The 21,153-nt window shown below is 43.0% G+C and overlaps 2 protein-coding genes across 3 annotated transcripts in view; one reads left to right on the plus strand and one right to left on the minus strand.

Annotated features, from left to right (window-relative positions):
* Nucleotides 1-3,263, plus strand: part of ATP6V1C2 (ATPase H+ transporting V1 subunit C2) — an 18,679-nt gene extending 15,416 nt beyond the window's left edge. For both annotated transcript variants that reach the window (XM_027640950.1, XM_027640949.1), the window contains exons 9-13: nt 536-628; nt 1,051-1,144; nt 1,455-1,552; nt 1,978-2,107; nt 2,890-3,263. In XM_027640950.1, coding sequence (XP_027496751.1) covers nt 536-628; nt 1,051-1,144; nt 1,455-1,552; nt 1,978-2,107; nt 2,890-2,985 — 511 coding nt within the window. In that variant the 3' untranslated portion in view covers nt 2,986-3,263. The remainder of the gene's footprint in view (nt 1-535; nt 629-1,050; nt 1,145-1,454; nt 1,553-1,977; nt 2,108-2,889) is intronic.
* PDIA6 (protein disulfide isomerase family A member 6) lies at nt 3,183-18,722 on the minus strand. Its single transcript, XM_027640948.1, has 13 exons — nt 18,648-18,722; nt 15,667-15,808; nt 14,465-14,522; nt 13,646-13,772; nt 13,045-13,151; nt 11,755-11,888; nt 11,231-11,345; nt 10,131-10,271; nt 8,861-8,945; nt 8,699-8,771; nt 7,517-7,675; nt 5,522-5,618; nt 3,183-4,778 (listed from the first exon to the last, which is right to left on the minus strand). Exons 1-13 carry the CDS (start codon nt 18,679-18,681, stop codon nt 4,710-4,712), a joined length of 1,341 nt encoding a protein of 446 aa, XP_027496749.1. The 5' UTR covers nt 18,682-18,722; the 3' UTR covers nt 3,183-4,709.
* Nucleotides 18,723-21,153: the final 2,431 nt, after the last annotated feature.

The raw sequence follows: 21,153 nt of genomic DNA on the forward strand, positions 1-21,153 counted from the left end.
AAGATCAAACACTAAGTTTGCATTTTAATTGCTTCTTGCAGTACAATAGAATAATTCAGCATACTATCATTTGCATTAGCAAATGCCATATTAACTTATCCTTTCACCTTAAATATTCCACTGCTCAGCTCACGCAGACCACGAGGTTCAGTCCAGGGCACAAAAGCTGACAGTGCTATGACCTGAACTGGAAGAAGTGGAAGCAAGCTGTTTGCTACTGCCTGTCTCAAAAACACAAGTGCATGGAAAGGTGGGGGAACACTACCAGGAAACACAGACAAATCAGGCAGGCAGAATGTGTGTACTACAGTGGGTTCAGGAACTTAACTCATTGAGTTTTACATTGGAGATAGAGAAGCCGGTGCTGGTAAAGTCTTTGTTCCCTGTTTCAGTCACAACAGTTTTCAAAAAGCAGGGTGTTGTTCAGTATCATAAATGAAAATAAAGAGAACTGCAAAAGAGGAAGGTGAGGAAGGTAAAAAAGGCGTGAGGGATTTGCCATGACAAATTACAGCAGTGGATTTCCCTCCCACAGAATGATTGCTGAGGATGCAGAGGGAGGACTCTTCACCGTGACCCTATTTAGAAAAGTGATGGATGACTTCAAGGCTAAAGCCAGGGAGAACAGGTAAGTAACAATGACTGCTAGTCAGGGCAGGCTAATGAGACATAATGGGGGTAAGGTGAAGTTTATTCTATGTGCAGTATGCTAAATCCATCACTGAGTTTTGTGACTTCTTGACTGCTTGGGATGCTGTTGGCCCTAAAGCCACTGACAACGCAGGGTGGGAAGGAGCTGTGGCAGGAGAATCAATGATCCTGTTCCTAAAGCACCAAACTACAGATCCCGGAATTGTCCTTCCTGGTCTCATGCTACTGATAGCAGGAAGCTGGCTTTCTAGGAGTGACTTCAACTCCCACCCTCCACATACTTTAGCTTGTTAAATGGCTACAACTTTCTGTACCTGCTTCTCCAGAGGCAAAAGAAATGAGTGTGCATTTTGCCTGGACTACATACAGCTTGTGAGAGCAAATGTCATTCAATTGTAGGTTCATGGTTCGAGAATTTTATTATGATGAGAAGGAGCTGAAATGTGAAAAGGAAGAGCTGATGAAATTAGCTTCTGATAAGAAACAACAATATGTAAGTAGCCCCTCAAGCTGATGGCCTACATAAATGCAGCCTTTGCTACCAGCGTGCCTAAGCATCTCTCACTCAGAAATGGCTTTATGGTTCCAACAGTCTCCTGTGAGCTCCATTTAGCCCATAAAACTGAGGCATGGGATAAATAACATGATTTGCCCAAAATAATTTGAGTTTCTGATAAACTGGGAGTCACGACCAGGTGCCTGGGATCTGTCCCAGCAGCCCATGATGACCTCAGTGGTGTGTTAGCTATAGGGCTGCTTCACTCAGCAAGGGGATCACAGTACTGTTGTGTCTGTTCTCATAGGGCCCATTACTGCGCTGGCTGAAAGTGAACTTCAGTGAAGCATTTGTGGCTTGGATTCATGTGAAAGCCTTAAGAGTTTTTGTTGAATCTGTCCTGAGGTAAGTGAGTAAACATACAGTGCAGGCAGAGATTGCTGTGAAAGTCAAAACGTACAGTTCTCTTCCTGGTGCAGTTCCTTTGTGGGTGGAACCCTTACACACCCTGTTTTGTGTTGGTCAAGGTGTGTCCCTTGCACACTTTATTCCAGGAGCTCAAGGGAGACAATACAGATGTTCACAAAAAAGGTGACACACAAATTTGATGAAAAACAGTTCTTTGGGGGCACTCACAGGGAAATGGAAAACAAGGACACTATTTAGTTGACTTTTGGCTTCAAAAAGAAAATGCTTTCCAATCAGGAGGCAGCATTGTTTCTGCAACACACCATCAGCTGGCATGCCTGGAGGCTGAGGAGGGCGAAGGGCAGGAGCAGAGACCTGTGTCCCTTCGCAGCAGATGATCGTGTATGTTGATGTGTTTCAAGGTATGGCCTTCCAGTAAATTTCCAAGCAATGCTGTTGCAACCAAATAAGAAGTCTGTAAAACGCCTGAGAGATGTCCTAAACGTGGTCTTCAAACACCTGGATGAAGTTGCAGCAGCAAGTATAATGGACGTATGTATTTGAACTGCAAGTGCACATGCTGTAGCTTGCCTCAGTTTAGCCAAATGAAACTTCCACTGCCCAGGGGCTCCAGCATGCACGTCCTCACATCTTGCAGTGCTAGGAGCTAGAAGCCCTAGGTGCAGCTCTAGTCCCTGGTGGTTACAGACTGGATTAGGGTAACAGTTAGGCTCAGATTGTGAAGCAGATGCATAAAGATTGCGTGTATTTTCTGTTGCAGCATCTGATGTTCACAGCTACCAGAACAAAATAGGTCTGCTCAATTATGGCAGTTCCTCTGCATAAAAGGCTTAAAGACCTTTATAAACATTCAGATCAACACCAGCAAGAAAAATTAATTTGGAGCTAAACACTAGGACTGTGACACCCCTGTTCCCTGTAAAAGGCCGTCATTCATAAATAACCTAGGCCTTAAGCAAGCAGTACTTGCTTTCACCTTTCCCAGATCTTGAGTGCAGAAACATTTTAGGCTAAAGGAATAAATAAACTAGCAGGCCTTCAAAACAGCCTAAAACCAGCAAGTATGATTCCCACTATGCAAAGGGAGGACAAAGAGATGAGTTGCTCTAGAGCTGATGCACACAAAATTGCTACAAGTTCATGACAATGAAGCCTGAATTCTCAATGCCAGTTATGTTAGACAGCCTGAAACAAGCAAAGACCAGATTCTCAGTGGCAAATGTAGGAGAGGAGCACAAAAGCAATCCCCTGTAGCTTCGAACTGCACAACAGTTTGTTTACTGCCACTAAAGTCATATTATTTCCTTTTCCAGCCTGGCATGGACATCCCTGGCTTACAACTGAGTAACCAAGAATACTATCCTTATGTCTATTTCAAGATTGACCTCAGTCTTCTTGACTGCAGTTAAAGAAAAATTGCTCAAGCTTCATCTATTAATTTTCAAGACTCTTATGTTATAGTAAAACGATCTTTAGCTGCTGAAAGTCAAATTAAAATGCAGATGCTGTAGCAGGATGATCTTCCTACCAATAATTTTTACAGTGACTTCAATATAAATATTCCTTATTCATAGTTTTACAAAAAAAATATTTCAGAGGCAGGAGGTACTATGGTAGTATTTATTTTTTTTGGTAAATTACAAAGATGGAGTATCTACAGGACTTGAAATAAAACAATTTAAAAAAATGGTGGCTAATGGGTCTACTAAGTATATACAGTCCTGTTTTTCTAACAAAAAAATACCCAAACAGAAAAAGTAGAAAGCATCAGAGAAAAGTCCAAAGTTCTTTTAATTTAACAAAAAAAATGCCAAAAGCTTAAGAGGAAAGATCCTCAAAAATGCTGAGGAGCTTACTGTAGTATGACTTATAGTCCCAAGTACTCGTGAGTCTAGTTTTTGCAAAGATAATTCAGTTAAAACAGTTCCATTAGATCTCATCTGCTGGGATGACTTAAGAGTCAGACACATCTCTTGCACCAAATCAGCAAAGTTGCTGCTGGTTCTGACACTGCCTTTCACAGGGATGAGCTACAGGCAATCTCTTACAGACACCCGATGACAAACATCCATATTAGGTTATTTCCTTGAAAGAAGGGGAAACTTTCAGCTCTTTCATTCCTCACTTACAAACAAGCTCTTCACATGAGGGTCACTTCACTAGACACCAATATACAAGACATGGAGAGCAATAAAATAATAGTATTTTTATTAAAAAAGCATCAGTAAACATCCCTATTCCCAGTTCCGCTTCCAAGGAAATAGCAATTTCAGATCAAAACAATGTCAGATGGGAAGTGAAGAAACATTACCCAATTTGCTGGAGAGAGCACCAGGGTGGTTTTCTAATAGCACCTGGAAATCCTCATGCCCTAAAATGGGGATTAGCTTCACTACTAATCCAGGGGAAAGACCAACAGCTCCCAGCATCTCCCATTGCAGCAGCAACCGCACTTCCATTGTATTAATGATCTTATGAAGTCTGGCACAAAGAAAGAGAAAGCCCCTGAGAAGCAATAAGAAAAGGAAGACTAAAGAGCATTTAAACTAAGATTGTCCATCTAATCAGGCTTTAGGCCAAACTGTCAAGATCTCACAGCAAGGGGGTGGCTTAGGACTCCCATCTGCACAAGCCTCTCTATTCTACAGTTCATTTTTCAAGAGTCATCCAAAACAGGACAGCCTGTATCATGTGCACCTTTCTTACTCTATACAAGACTAACACTGTGTGTCAAAAAATATTTTATTCTTTAATTGAAACAGAAGCTGACCAGGTTCCACCTCCATGAAAAAAAAAAAAATTACATTTAACATTGGTTACACTAACAGCCTCCAGTAACACTCAAACAGCACACTATCCACAAAATAAAAACCAAGATGTTCCAAAGAAATATCCATGTTGTCCTCAAAATATTTGTAACACAGAATACAATCAAGTTTACTGGTTATGACAATTCATAGAATTTCTGCAATGTTTTCTTGAGATGCGTACAGTCCACTGCTGCAGTGCATCAACAGCACAGTTTGTCATGTGCTATTCTCCACATAAAGGCCACTGGAATATCCGTCTGATTGTGATCCAGGCTGCAAACTGCTGCGCAAACTCTCCCAAGAAAAAAAGTTTCCTGAAGATCTCACAGTTCATCTTTATCCCAGTCATCCAGATCCACATCACTGAGATCAATGTCATCTTCAACTGGAAGCTGTGAAAAAGGGAAGGTTTTGAGCATGTATTTAGAAGTACTTAATGCCAGGAGATCCCTGACTTAGAAATATTCTTACTTCATCCTGAGAGTGAAGCTCCCTCCCGTCATCTCTTTCATTCATAAAACTAAAAGTGCATTAAGCACAGGACAAGTGATCAGAGTTTAGACTGAGGCTTGTTTTCTACTAATAAAAATACTCCAGATGAAGACAATACAAGTAAGCTCTGTAACAAAACTACTACCATATTCCGTGCTTTTATTTGTCTGAAGTAGATCTAAGGACTGCAGTAACTTTGTTTTTTACAGCAATGTTGAACTTTAACAATGTCCACTGAGTCACTGTGTTATTTATTACACAGGCTTTACCCGATGAACTTTCTGACAGTAAGACCTTGGTGCCAAGGTCAGCATACCACAGAACCAAAGCCTCCACAACACTGGGGTCTTGAATGCATGCACTACCACCTCCCTTACTCAGCACTGCTAATACACTTCTTCCTCAAGGGATTCAACTTTCAGATCACATCCTAACAGCTAGGCAGGAGCATCTGGTCCACAGTCAGACAATCAATTTGGCGTTTGGTCTGCTGGCAGGATTTAGATAATGCAAACCCATCAACAAAACTTGCCAAAATCTTGTAAGAACAAGAATTTTCACATTGACAGTTCTTAGTTACTCTATTCTGTCACTTCTGAACCCAGCAGTTCATCAGCACTTTTAGAAATGGAGCATCTCTTACCTCACCATCTTTGCCATCCCAAGGTTCAACTGAATGAATTTTGGGGAAAGCTCCACCACCCACTGGTGCTGTAGAGCCACGACCAACAGAGAGTTCCCTGAGAAAAAACATGTAAAAGTTAAAGTTCAGAAACTTCTCCAGCCTTCCTCCACCTGGAACAGTGCCTGCTTCAGATAAAAGGAAGTCAACTTTAAGATTTCATCTCTTCAAGCAGATCTGAACTGTCTTTTGGAAGCAAAAACTTTTCAAATTGAGAAGCAGAAAATGACAGAGCCCTTAAAGCAGCATTGAAAATTTACAATTGGATCCAAAGACATCTGTGACTACACTATTTCATATTTCAGCAGTGTAACAATCATGGATAAGTACAGACATTTAACAGTACGTTGTTTATCACTTAAGGCAACTCCAAGGAAAGTCTACAATTCTATTTGTGGAAGTCACCTGCAACTGTTACTCAAAATTACCACCTATCTTTTTTAGTGAAGAATAAGCCTCCACGGCTTCCAATGGGTACAAGGTAACCAGCCTCTGAGACACTCCATCCTGCCCTTGCTAGTTAGGCTTGCTCAAAAAGCCCAGCATTAAAACCCTGAGGAGCTAATCCCTTTGCATTCTTTCAGAGGCAAATAAGACTGAATTAGCATTCCTCCCTAGGTGGATTCCATAATTTTTGTGCTCTTCACAGTGCCAGTTTCCTTACTTGTAGTCAACACTGCTGAGACTGCCTATTAGATTACAGAAGCTGCCTACAGCAGCAGAGTTAGCAGCCAGCCACACCAACTGTGATTATACTTTGTCTAGGCAGCACAGCTGAGCTGAAGCGTGGAAAGACAATACCAAACCAATTACCCAACAATATAAGCTGTTAAATTGACTGTTGTGTTCTGGAAGTACCATCCACCCTCCCCAGGAGAGGCTTCACTAAGATGGATTTTATAGACTAAGAGAATGTGCGATGTCTGAGAAAGGCAGATGCTTCTCTAATGTGCATTAATTAGTACAAACTGTCTGGTATTTTTCTCTTCTTGCATCTGAATCCTGAATTTTACTTGATGCCCTAAGAATGTTTATTTTTTGGCATTAAGAAGAAAGTCTGATCACTTGGTAAGATCTTACCTGTCTGATCAACAGGTAAGAGAATATAGCATTGATTCCATTAATCCAGCAGGAACAGCGTTCAGTTAATGTGCTTCTTACGGCAAGGTGAGGAGACGCTGTTGCATTTGCTTTTGCAATTCTCTCTGTCCTGTACCATTCTCCAAGCAAAGACATGGAAATAACACTGCTAATGTAAGCTCTCAAAGGCTCTTGCATATGTTATGGCAGCCAGTGCTTTACCTGGAAGCAGAGTTCCAGTGCTGCTGTCAGCTTCTGTCGTCCTCACCATTTCCCTTCCCCATTCCATTCTTCTCAGCACTGGTTCTTGCCCAAGCTATACAAGAGGCAGCTTCAGGGAACTTGTGCTGAGCACTGAGCTATTGAATTTTTGGATGGATTGCTTCAGCAACCCAAATCAGTTTATCAGGTGGCAGGAGAATGGGAGGTAGGAGGGGGAAGACAGGACCAGTCTGAACAAGGAATATGAACAGTAACATACAGAACCTCAACAGCATCCATTTAGATACCCAAACTGGGAACTTCCCAATTACTTATGACTAATCAGAATGCATCATTTGAAGTAAATAGAATTGATTACCAAGTTATTTCCTGAGTTACAGAGAAACAGAATTTTTCAACATCAAAGCCCACTTCTGTCAAAAGTTATGCCAAAACTACCATTTAAGTCTAAATGGCCAACTTAATTTTGTACACCACAAAAAGGTAGTGACTGCTTTATTGCAATCCTCACTGAAATCATTCCCTACTCCAGTGAATTCTAATCATAATTCTCTTAACTGTGCAAGTTTTGTCTGATCCTCAAGAGTCTGATTTTGGCCTAAAGAGTCACAGCCCCAGTTACAGAAAGATTCAAGTCACTTAAAGATTTCATACCTGAGAAACTCATTAATCCCTTGCTCACTGAATGATCCTTTCAGAAGGGCAAATTTCATCTTGCGAGCATTAACAGCAGCCATTGCTGGATACCCAAAGCCTCCAATCCCCAGAGAGCTCTCAAGATCTGACTGAGCACCTGCTTCTGTCCACAGCCACCTTGAGGAAAAGACAAAACAGAATATTAACAATGAAGATAGGCACTACAATAATTTTCAAGTCACATAAATTCTGCAACCCTGCAGAGTTCAAGCGGGGCTCTGAGCTGCCCTTGACACTGGCAACTGTTACTGATATCAGCAGGGAATAGCAGGGTCCCGATCTTGAACCCTGCACCACAAGAAAGCCTCTCCTCAGCAGCACCTCTAGTCCAGTCCCATCCTCACAGCCACTGAAAGCTGGATCAGAACAGCAGGGAAAGAACTATGTTACTAAAGTGAACAATTGCTACATTTTTGCCTGTTTTAAGCAAGGTTTAAAATTACTGAAGTCACAGATCCAAACATGACAAAGTCCTGCCTAAATATCACTATAAAGAACTTTTAGCTAAGGACACTCAGTATTTGTTTCTCGCTGGTCAGGTCTCAGTTCCTGTAATGCTTAGCAAGTCTCCTGAGTAACCTCTGGAATCAGCCAATCTCAGCCTTTTCCCTCAGGCTTTCATGCCATTCTGCCCCCTTTCACAGTAGTATGTGTGACAGAACAGCTCTCACTTTCCAATTAAGTTCCAGAGATCCTCACCTGCACTTGAGAGGAGGTGGCAAAGCCTGATGGCCTGCTTGTTTGACAGCATGAAACTTGTTAATAAACTGTAATTTACCTTTTTTTTCCCCTGAGAATTCAACATTCATAGTGGCAGACTCTCCCACCAGCAAAAGACTAAAAGAAACTGCCCTAAAATATTTTAGTATTCAGGACAAGAGTAAAAGTTGCTTAATCTCATTAATGCTTCAATATCTTGTAAATGCAGAATTCAAGGTGGATGAAAAGAAAAAAAAATAGCAGGTTATTCTAAAGTCACAGCATTCCCTCCCCCGGTAATTAGTGAAATACCACAGTATGCTACCCTGAACAAGGAACAACTCTGATCTGTAGTTAAACTGCTGTTATACAAATTTTATCCCATTACCTCCACAAATGCTCACATCTTTTCCAAGATAACCAATCTACAATGATACTTACCCCCACATTTTCTTTTTATATTTTTCAGCCATTTTTAACATGACATCCAGGTAAGAATTTCTCCCTGAGGCTCCTGTTAGACAGAATTGGATGAGTTAAAAAACACAACTACATGCTCTAAGTGACAAATTCATACAGAAGTCTGCTTGCTTGTATGTGTACCTGTGTCAAGAATATGAGGCAAGACAGAAATGATGCACAGCTGATGAGCATCACAGGTAGTCTTCAGAACATCCTCACTAATTATCTAGAAGAGAGCAGCAAAAAGTCAATGAGACTTGGTTATTCAGTTGTGACTGCATTTCCCTCCAACAGCCTTATAATAACTCCATCCTACAAGGTAATAAGCATTGAAACAACTTGACACAAAAGTGGATGAGTCTCCCCTACTTCAACGGTCCCGCAGCACAAGAGTAATTTACAAAGTAAATTTACAATTCACAAAATCTTCTGTAGAGACTTGCAGCAACAGTAAAGTAAGTGATACCAAATAAGGCTTACAGAAAGCACAGTAAGATGTCACTTGTTGCTCAAAATCACTGTCCTTGCCCCGGGCTGGGAAGAGCACCCCCAGGACCGTGCAATGCCTGCTGGCACAAGGAGAGCCAGCAGTGAGCAGCTTTTGCTGCATGTGAGATTGTTCAATCAACAGTAACAGCAATACTGGGTTTGTGGGATCTGCCTCAAAAGGAATCGATCCAGTGACCTGTACCAGTGGTCTCCAACCTTTGATTGTGCACCCCACCAGTAAAAAAATTTTTAAGCATGTAGCCCTAGTATCTGTAAATCAATTACATACATATACGCATAAATAAATATGTACTGTTATATTAACATTTAAAGCATAATAGACATTTTAGAAGGATGAGAAATATGAACTAAGCACCATTTAAAAATATCTTTATTAATCCTACAAACGTTTTAGGTTTTTTCCTTCCTGCATCCCAATGGATTGTCTTGTGTGCACCTCACTTTGGAGACAACTAATCACCATTTCAAACATACCAACAGAAAGTGGACACCAGAAGTTGCCATACAGGGGATGGGGTTTCTTGGGCAAGCAAAATGGCTTACCATGCACCTCCCAATGGACAGCTTACAAATGACAAAGCCCTGCCCTCTTTTTGTGAGAAAGAGATGGGGCAACGAGCCCAGCCTTTTCACTCACTGAAGAGTGGACTCACACACCCTGGCACCATCCTGTCTGTGCCTTCACTGCATCAGTTCTGATCATCTTCCAGTCAGCAACAAATTCATAGCAGAAATAAACATTTAGCTTTCTGTTATTTAAGACTTGTCACCCTTTACTTTCTGGGGCAAAACAGTGCACAAGCACCACACAGGCAGTTTTATTTACAGTTAATATAGTCCTCTTAAAATTGTTGCCAAGAATATGATGGAAAAGCAATTTGAAAAAATAATGTAGAGGTACCTCCAGGAGCTCAGGTGGTGGCGCATTATCAGAAAACAGATCCAGAGCACGAGCAATGATATCAGATCTAGTTCTCCCACCATCATAATCAACAGGATCTTCACCTTTTTGGAAGATTTTAATGGTGGGAAATCCACGAATCTGCAAGACAAGTTTAAGCCATTAGCTCAAATAAACACGAATTGATGGTGGAATTGAATACGGTAGAAATTATCTGCTTGTCCAATGTGTTCTAGATTAAGAGCAAGGGAAGAGATTTAAGATTTACATGTATCAAGTCTCACAGCATGTTCTGACTTAACTTGAAGACTTTTGTAGCTTTCTACCTGTGCAACAATTCAAAACAAGGTTAACATACATTGAAACACTGCTTCAGTGTTTGGCTGATGAACCAGCAATGGTTTAATCTCAATTTAGATGCACAAAGCTCGACAGGTTTAAGTATCATAAGGACTATCTTTACTCTTCATATTTATTAGACATTAGTGTCGCAATCTGTCTGTGCGGGAACAGCACTGTGACTACATGGCAACAAGTGGATGTTAAACTCCCTCTGCTACACTTCCAGTAAAACTCGCTCAATGTTCCTCTTTGCTGTCAGCCATGTGCACTTACAGGGAAACTAAGCAGCACACTGTAAGCTCTGTGGACTGTACTAAAAATTAAAGAGTATCAGTTTACTTTGGGCAAGGAACACATCTGATCTGTACAGCCAGTATTGTCAGAGTGATCCCTGCTAACTGGTTCCAAAGTGTACGGGTACATGTGTGGGTTCTGGAGGTGCCGAGCCAGCATACAAACAGTCTGAAAAGAGAGACCTCTCACTTTAGATGATAAAGGTATACAAGATCTTATGGAAACAGATGACCTTTTTCATCGGCAACATCCAAATTTATTCTTTTCCTCTCTCCCCATTTATTTTTATTGTTACTGACATTCAGGAATTAATTATTTGTGGAAAAAAAATTGTATGCACCACTTATTTTTAGCACAAAACTTTTAAGTAGTACCAGATGAAGGAACAGTTCAGTAAGCATTGAAGAGAAATCTGACTTAACAGAGAGGGAAAGAAAATTGTAACCACTGCAGAGCACACTCACCCCGTATCGCCCTGCCAGCATCTGATTGACTGTTGCATCTACTGCAGCCAGCTTTACTTTTCCTTTTGTTTGTTCCTTCACCTCAGTGGCAGCAGCTGCCCATTCTGGCTCCAGGCTGAAAAACACAGTACAAGTGCTCTAAGCTCTTTGAGAGTTAGCAGAAATATACCACACTTCAACATTACATAGTGCATTCCACTCAAGGAAATAAAGTCTCTGCAGAGAATGACAAGAGAGTTATTCCAAAGGAGACTAAGGTCCTGCATTAAGGAAATAAAAGGGAGGTATAACTCCTGGATCTTATTTCTACTGATAACTGGGAATTTTACTGCTAAGGAAGAGTGCAGCCAAAGCAGCACCAAGGGGCCCCGAGCAAAAGCCCACACATTTTTATTAAAACACCTTACAGAAAACCCCACTTCTGGTGTACCAGAGATGGAAGGTCTCTTTTAGGGGGAACTAAGGGTATCAAACAAAACCAAGCACTAATGGGAACTGAATTGTCAAAGAAAAGCCTCATTTACTTTTTGCAGTGCCCACACCACGGGGCATAAAACTCCACCATCCACACATCGTCACTATTGATGACGTTCTTATCGAAGGTGTCATCAGTCAGCTCAATCACATCCTTCTTGTCTCCACCTCCACTCTCCCGGCTCTGTAAGAAACAAACAGACCCTCCTGTAAGAGGTAACCAAAGCTGGTTTCACACATAAGCCACCTCCTGTGTGTCGTGTTGTACCAAATGGTCTTTATTTAGTAAGATAAACAAGAGGCAGTCTTAGGCATCCGGAACTGTGTCCTGGTTTCCAGGCAAAACAAACATGTGGGAGTGCAATATACACTACAGGGTACGATCCACCCAGGTCTTCTACCTGGCCAACCTGAGGATGCCACAGAGTACTTGCACCATGATTTAGAGACAGCAGTAGGAGCCAGAAGCTTTTCAATTTACCTTCAGGGAAGAAATCCAACAAGCCAACTTCAGAAAAACACTACCATACTAAAAAAACCTATCCATTCAGTTTAGACTAGGACTAGGCAAATGATACCTGAACCACTTGGATAATGGGGCTAACAGGGACCTCAAAGTTCAAAAGGAGATGCACCTGGGGAATAACAGCCCCATACACCAGTACATGTTGGGGACTGACTAGCTGGAGAGCAGCAAGAGAAACCTCAAGGTCCTCATGGACAAGCTGAATACAAGCCAGAACTGCACTCCTATGGTAAAGGTGGCCAAGAGCCTCTGAGCTGCACTAGGCAGAGAGTTGCCAGTAGGTCTGAGGAGGCAATCTTTCCCTTTGCTCAGCACAGTGTGAAACACGTGGAGTGCTGGGTCCAGTTCTGGGCTCCTCAGTAGAAGAGGAATGCACACACTGGAGCAAGTTAAGCAAAGCTGATTAAGGGTATGTGATGAGAGGGTGAAGGAAAGTAAAGAGAACGACAGACTCTTCTCTGCAAAAGCAAGAGACAAAAGGGCATAAGCTGAAATAGAAGAAATAACATTCTATGATTCTATTAACTTAAATACAAGAGAAAGATTTCTACTGTGAGGATGGTCAAACACTGGAACAGGTTGCCCAGAGACTGTAGTCTGCATGGAGTATCAGATCTAGGAGATACAACTTGATGGGACACAGCCCTGAGCAATCTGCTTAGCTGACCCGGCACTGGGCAGGGGGCTGGAGTAGAAAACCTGCAAAAGTCCCTTTCAACTTCAACTATTCTGTGGTGGAATCAGGGGCACAGGCTCTGACCTCCTGTACAGGACAGTCTCCAGTTGAAAAACGAACACACATTCCCTCAAATACCTGTTTCCCAGAGCTGTATCCTCCACTTCTGCCACTAAGACGTTCTTTCACCAGGGACCGAAGAGCACTTAGAGCAGCTTCAACAATAGCATCACTTGTCCTGCCACCTGCAATGCAGCAAAGTAAGTGATTAAACCACCAAAAGGCCAGTTTAAGGTCAGCTTCTAACTTAGTTACAAACAGTACTCCCTCACCCTAATGACTTTTCAGGAAAAGCAGGACTGGGCTATGAGTGATACAGTCCTAGTGGTGGGACATCTGACTTCAGCACAAGAAGCAGGACTGACTTCACTACACTTTTTAGCAACCCAGCTTATCTGATGAGGGGTGACTGTGGCAAGCTCCAAATAAATAGGAAGAAAGGAATAATTCTTTGGAACTGTCTATCAACCTCCAAAAAACTATGAACTGCAGGTGGGACTGTTAGTCCATGCTAAGACATACACAGTTTGGTTAAACCAGTCCCACCCATCTGTCTCTGAGTTACTATAAGCACTAGACAAGGAGGAAATGCCACACAAGACATCATTAACAGCTACCATAATTGCTGTATTCAGGGAAGCTTTTAGGCATGTAACATGTAATACAGCATCACATTTACCCTGATAGTCCTCTGCTTTATGTTTGTTGGCTCCAAATATCTTGATAGTTGGAAACCCTCTGACTCCATACTGTCCACCCAAGGACTGATGTTTATCTGCATCTACTGCACCCACTTTCACTACACCCTGCAGAAACAAAACAAGAAACAGCACCTAAGACAAGACTTCTAAAGTGATTTAACACATTTCACACTCTCTGCTGGGGGCATAGAAGAGGGGGAGGAGATGAAGAGGGAGGGACAGTTAATAGGATTGTAAGAGAACAGTCACCAAGGAGAGGTACTTCCCCCCAAAAGCATTAAATTACAGAACATGTAATATATGTCCATTTTTTAATTCAGCCTGACTAACTACATTTTAAATTCTTTGGGTTTTTATTTGGTTGGGGTTTTTTTTGTTTGGAGATTTGACTCTTTGGGTTTTTTTTTTTAGAAGGGGAATATATATTTTACAAAGACAAGAATTCAGCAAATCACTACATGACCAAGTTTTTTGTAATTAAAGAAATACTCATCCCCAACAGCTTACAAAGCTGTTTTCAGTTCTGGAAAACAGTAATGGGAATTCACACAGACAGAACTGACTTGCTTCCTCCACAATTTAATGTCTTCTTTTACAAAGGAAAAACCCCAAACCAATCAAACAAAAATCCTGACTTTTTAAGTGCCTGAATGACTACTTCTCTGGCTGGACAAGTATGGTTAGAGTGATAACGGTTTTAAGGACCAAATCCCACCTCCATGTTCACAAGCCAGATGGCAAACAGCCAAACTCTCTTAAATCCACTGCCATAAGCACATTTGAAAGGCTAAACTTACTTTTAAAGCTGTTGCTGCTTTCTTCCACTCAGGGGTTAGTCTTTGACAATGACCACACCTTTTAGAAAAAAAGAAACAAACAAAAAACTGTAATTGTCATTCAGATCTGACAACTATTTCACAGTCACTCACTGCAAACTGTGGGACAATGAAGATTTACTCATAAAGAGAAGAGGCTATGTCACAACATCACATCATCACTTAGGCTTCAAAAACCTCCACACTGTATAAGTACATGTGCACACACACACGTATATGCAAATATCTCAATAGCTACCTGTCCTTCCCAAAACAGAGGCAAACGTGAGCATGAAAATACAGATTTGCACACTAGTCTGCTTGTGGCAAGCTCAAATAGACCTGTGATAAGGCCTAAAAAAATTATTCTAGAGGTAACTTCTTAACTAGCAAGAGTTTGTGGCACAACTCCTGGAGGTGTCTGAGGGAGAAAACCAACAGCATATAATCACATCATCACAAGTCTGCAAGGAGAGGAACTGCCAATTTCCTGTTCTACACTTCATTGCTACTGTTCAGTAAAGCTTCTCATTGCCCATAAACTGCAACACTAGAAGGGGCACAGCAAGCCTTCCCCTAAACCTCTTGGCCCAGACACAGTCAGGCTGTTGCAATGAAAGGCCACTTTCTCCAGAACGTGGAGCTTTGGGATGGCAATATCACAGAGGATTTGTACAAAGATGGAATACATATCACCAGAATTTAAATGGAAGAGACTCCATGCTCTGGACATGAGCAGGACAGGAGACTAAGAGAGATGCTAAATTAAGATGCACAAAGCCAGTATTTTTCAATGGAAAGTGTAAATTCTAAGTGTGAATTCAGATTTGTGCTTTCACATTAGAATTACATTCAGAACCATGCAAGTGAGGGGCCTTTTCACTTAGCTATTGCACTGTAATCAGTCATTTTTAATACTAATTTCATCAGAAAAACTGAAGTAGTAAAGTGTATAAGATTTTGTTATCAGACCCTGTTTGCCAACTTGAAACAAATTCCTGCCTTCTTCCCTCATGAGGATATTTAAAACAAGAATCCCAAGTACAGCTATTTTGCTAGTCATGAAGCCACCAAACTGGCAACTGTGCTGCCAACAAGTGAATGAAACCTTGGGCTGATCAGCAGCAGATTCCTATGCTGCTCCTCTGTGTAAGAGCAAGCAAGTACACAGCTGTAATTCTTACCATGGGGCGTAGAACTCCACTAGCCACAGGCTCTCACTCTGAATGACCTCCTTGTTGAAGTTAGTTGGTGTGAGCTCTATCACATCATCACTGGCCGAATACAAACCATTAACTGCCAGGAACAAAGTGCAGCTCACGGTGCCTACAACAAAAAGCAAAGCAATCAGCACTCCTGTTCAACATTTATGATTCTCCTGTTGCCATGGCTAAATCATCTCCCCACGCCCTGCAAATCAGCAGGGGTGGGAAGGGATTCCAGTCTGACCAAATAAAAAAGGAAGTTAAGCCAAGATATATGCTTTCTCTCGTCACTTCAAACATGATTCCACAGGACCATGTAATATAAGCTCTGTGCCTAAATCTAGTTGGAGTTAGGCCACTCCTGCTATGGCTCTCCAGAGCACCTTTCGTCAGAGCTCCTACCCTACCTCCTACTGGTACCACACCACCAGAACTTCTGCAGGGTCCCCCACATAAAAATTCCTAAGCCAATTGCTCACACCTCTTGCACAGCAGGCAATCAAGCACTTTTTTTACAGGATCACATAATGCAGGACTGTCCCAGCTGGGCTTGGCACAGGTACACTGATTTTAGGATGGGCACTTGATGGACTGGTAGCGTAATGAGTTCCTTCATTCTTGCTCATGAGGACCTTAGTCTACCATGGATTTCTCTCTATTGTATGACAGGTGAATCTCTCTGGTTAACAACTCAAGCACTCTGAGAATACTAAAATATAACATGAAAAGATACATGGAAATTGCTTTCTCTTATGACTTTGTACTTCTGATCATTTTTGGAACTTATTATTGCTTGAGACCTTGTACATAAAATCTTGTAATCCTTCCTTCTACCAAGTCAGAGAGATTGAGTGATGATTTGATGAGGAATGACAAGCATCTTTGCAACAAAATCAACCCAGCAAAAGACTTCTCTTAGTCCACTAAAGACTGGGGGGAGTAAGAGCCCAGACACCCAAGTTAGAACCAGACAAAAAATAGCTTTGCTGCAAGTGGTTAATAACTTGTATGGGAAGCTACATATTACCTCTTAAGACTGAATGTGAGAGGAAGACACTGCTCAGTGATGCAGAAACTCTACAGCACATGGTACACAGACTGCACAGCATCACCCACAGTTTATCAGTCCCACTCAAGAAGAGCCAGTTCCATTACCTCTATTCAGCAGCTGAGAGAAGTTGACAAAACCAACATCTTCCAGGTTACTCAAGCAGAGATCAGGACTGAATTGCCACACTACAACCCACTGCGCCACTATCCTTTCCTTATGGTTTCTTCTAGCACAAGGACCCAACCCTTTTCTTTTGGGGTGATCATTATCGGTTTCCAGCACTAGATTTACATGTAGATTGGCTCTGGTCCTTCAGTATGCCCATACACAAACAGCACTTCATCAGCACTGATCAACTGACTTCCAAGGCGATCAGTGGCTGTCACAGCATTGTACGGTGACCTACAGTAGCAGCTGCTGCTGGGACAGAGTAAGAAAACAAGTTCCCTGAATGTTACAGTCACTCTCGAGAGCAAAAACCTTCTCTAGATGGAATGAGATCATTAAATTGAAATCAGTGTATTGTGGTATCACCTTTTAGGGAATCCCTGGCACAATACATTCAGAAGACTGAATAGCTCAGCTGTTACTGTCCCTTCAAACAGAGAAGTTCTAGCTTATGCGAAAACAGTTCCTAACGAGAACTCACAAAAGAAAGCACATGGTGAAATGCACCTAGTCACGTATCGCTGTATTTTTTTAAACTATGACTCATGAATGTTTCACTATAGAAAGGAAAGTTATGCCACCAGTTCAAGGTTTGATTCATCTTTAGTAAAGAAAAAGATCATTTTCCTACAAGCATCTAAACAGAAAAATTCAAGTCTGTCCTTCTTATTAAGGCAAAAAGTAACAATAATCTGATTTCAAATGTTGTTTTCTAATGCTGGCAAATCACAGACATGAGCGTTATTAAACCAACTAAGGTAGCTCCATACTGATATTACTCGTCTTCACTGAACATCAAAGTTGCAGCTCTGAAGATCCGTGAAAAAAAGCTTTTGTCATGGGATGATGGTGATTATTCTGTGAACTTCCTCCTCCAACTACCTCCTCCTCCAGCAGCGCTCGGCGTGCCGGAGCTCACAAATCCCTGCACACGTGCGCCCGGCGAGACACGGCCTTGGGCAGCGCTCCCGGCACCTTCCGCGTTTCCATCGAGGGGCCCGAGTGGGAATCGTTTACCGATTGCCCCGGCACACAGGATGCGGCAGCAGGGGCAGGGGAACACCAGATCCTCACAGGCACCTCCGCCTGCTTTCGGTCACCGCTCTCTCGCTGCCCCTTTCAGCACCAGACCCCAGGGCAGGGCAGCCAGGCAGGCACAACACCGCCGCTTACTCAAATCAAAGCGGGTTTTTTATTTATCAGGATGAGAAATAACCACCGTTTTATTTATATTTTTTTGTTATTGGGATCTTTAGGCCTTTAGGATGTTTAGTATCTCCCCCTCTGCGCTCCGATAAAGCACCGAGCAACCCCCACCCCCTCGGCACAGAGGCCACCATGTCAATTAGACCACGGCACTGAGTGCCACGTCCAGTCTTTCCTTAAACATCTCTAGGGAGAGTGACTCCCCCACCTCACTAGGCAGCTCGTTCCAACATCTAATCAGCCCTTCTGTGAAGAATTTCTTCCTAACTGCCAATCTAAACCTCCCCTGGCACAGCTTAAAACTGTGTCCTCTTGTCCTGCCGCTCGTTGCCTGGGAGAACAGGCCGATCCCCCCTTGGCTGCAAGCTTCTTTCAGGAGGCTCTCCGTTCCGCCCGTGACCCGCACGGCCCCGGGCCCCGCTCCCCCCACCGCGACGGAGGCCGCAAAGCTGGGGAGAAAGAAGCCACATCCCGCCGTGCTTCTCCGTGTCCCGCCGCCCCGTCAGGCCGTTCCCCGGCCCCTCACGGCTCTTACCCCACCACAGCCGGCCCGCACCGCGCGCCCCCATGGCTGCCCCGCACTCTCAGCCTGCCGCCGTCGCCGAGGCCCTCGCGCCCGCCCCTCCTCACCCACGCGCCCCGCCGTGTCCGCCGCCCATTGGCCACGCCGCCGCTCGCGCAGCGCCGCAGCCAATGGAGGGCGGGCGCGTCAGCCGCTGCGGCGCGCGGGGGCCGCGGGAGGCTCTGAGGGGCGGAGGAGGGCGGTGGGGTCAGGGCTGGGCGGGGTTAGAACTAAGCCGGGGTTTTGGGAGCTGTAGAGTGTGGGGGACTGCCTGAGGTGTGAGGGGGGAGCGTTGGTGCCCTGAGGAAAAAAAGTCTCGGCGTGCTTGTAGCAGTTTCCTAGAGTCTCTCCCTGGCCAGAGTGCCCCAGCCCCTACGCCTCAGCGCTGAGGGGTGATCGGGCCTGGGCCGAAGCCCACACAGGCCTTCAGGGAGAAGGAAGGCAGGCCAGGGATTTGTCCTGTTCGGTGCCCGAGCTTTGCTACTGCTTCTGAGTGCAAACATAAGCCTCAAGGGCGGTCTACATGGTCTCACTGCGAAAATCAAGGCAGGCATCTAGATTTGAAAAAAAAATTTCCAGTTGCAAGCTCACCTGTAAAAGTAAAAATTAGCTCAGCTGGGACTGCTGCAGACCGAGGAAATGCAAAAGGGGAGGGAACGGCTGGTGCATCCTGATATAAGCGCCGTGAAACCCTGAGTAACCTGCTTGCATCTGACAGAGGCTTGGAAAGTTTGGGTCCACCAGCACAGCATGTATATGGCTATTGCGTATGAAAAACCAGCATCCCAGTTCAAAAGCTCTGAAAATAGCTGCCTCGAAAAGCTGGTAGTACATCTGCCCCTCTCATCCGCAATGGTTGCACACTGAAGCTTGGTGGGCAAAGATCCAGACAGGCTTTTGCAGAGCTAGGAGTACACGATTAGGTGAGCTGTGAATTTTTTAGTGTAGCAGTAGTAGCTGGACTTCATGTATCATTGAACTAGAATTTTTCAGCAGTTGGATCTGTAGTGGTCAAAAATTTTACCCCCATTCACACCCCCATTGGTTCATGTTCACAAACAGCACTTTTCAGTACCATTCAAGTCCTGCTTTTTCAGAGCATGGAATTGTTAACACGGCAGTGAGAACAGGCAGCCATATTCATCCTCAAGTTGTTTCAGAGGTTGAGGAACACGGGCTCATGGAATAAAATTTTAATCAGAATGCCTACAAAATACTGACATCTTGGCATTTCCATCAGTAAACAAGAAACCTGAGCAGGCAGGTTCAGGTTTGTGGCACTTATTTTACTGACTCCTACAGCAAATAGGAGCTGCTTTGCAGACCATCAATTAGTATTTCTCTGAACTGTCTCCTACCTTCTACTAGTATGATGAAAAAAGTAAACATGACAGGTCAGGGCACTGTTGAGCAATTAGCATGACATTAGCTCCGGATAAAATTCTCAAAACCAGAAATCATTAAAGAATAGTTTAATGGTGTGCAAATTAGCAGAGAAAATTGATAATTTGGAGTGGGAGAATGGCTAATAGAAAGAGCTGCATATGGACAGTGTGTTTTCTTTTTCACGAGTGTGAACAGTAAGTTGGATGGCTGCATCTAACGTTTCTGTAGCATCAGAAAGCATGTGTTAAAGTGGTTATTGCAGAATTAGAAGCTTTTAAGACAGATCTTTAGTGACTCGTTAAATTCCTAGTGAGTTTCTCCAGGAAACAGTTCTACATCAGGAGCAATTCAACATTTTTATGTGTGTTCTGGAAATACACATAAGATAGTGTTGATAAAACCTGAACCAAGACAAATATTAGTAGAGTGATAAATAACAATGGAAACAGGGAAATGATACAGGCTCTGTGATAAATGGGCTGCCTTCAGACAAAATGCATGAAGGGTTGTAATGAGTTTGCATGGGGCTGTACTATCTCACTGAAGACAGTGATGGAGTCTCAACAGAGCAGCATGAAATTCTGTGATATTACTGGCAAATAATCTCACGTGACTCATGGCTACATACAAGAGGGAATAATGGAAAGATACATTAGGTATATCCATCACACTTGTCTTTTCTTGACGATCCCTTAAACCTTCTACCATGAAGTATCTAACAAGGCTTGGCAGCACAGAAACAGCATTTTCAGCAGCTAAAAAAAATGCTTAGCATCTTCTGACAGATATATCAGAACATTCCATGTTAAAAGAAAAAAAAATTACATAAAACCATTTCAACTAAACTAGTAAGATTTTCAGGAAGTAACATGATGCTTAGTGGGGAGGAGACCGTACCCCAGACCACAGAATCATTTAGGAATACCTCCAGGTAATTAACATTACTGCAGCTGGGCCTCACTGTTGTGCTAAACATGGAAGTACAGTCTGTTTGTGAATCTTGGGGCTGACTAGGTCATTCAGAGTTGTATGGCAGGCCAGACTGTCTGTTACTTTGCAAGTTGCCTTGGGATTGTCAAGAAAAGACAAGTGT

Source organism: Corapipo altera, unplaced genomic scaffold, assembly GCF_003945725.1.
Source record: "Corapipo altera isolate COAL_440 unplaced genomic scaffold, ASM394572v1 46, whole genome shotgun sequence".
Lineage (NCBI taxonomy): Eukaryota > Metazoa > Chordata > Aves > Passeriformes > Pipridae > Corapipo > Corapipo altera.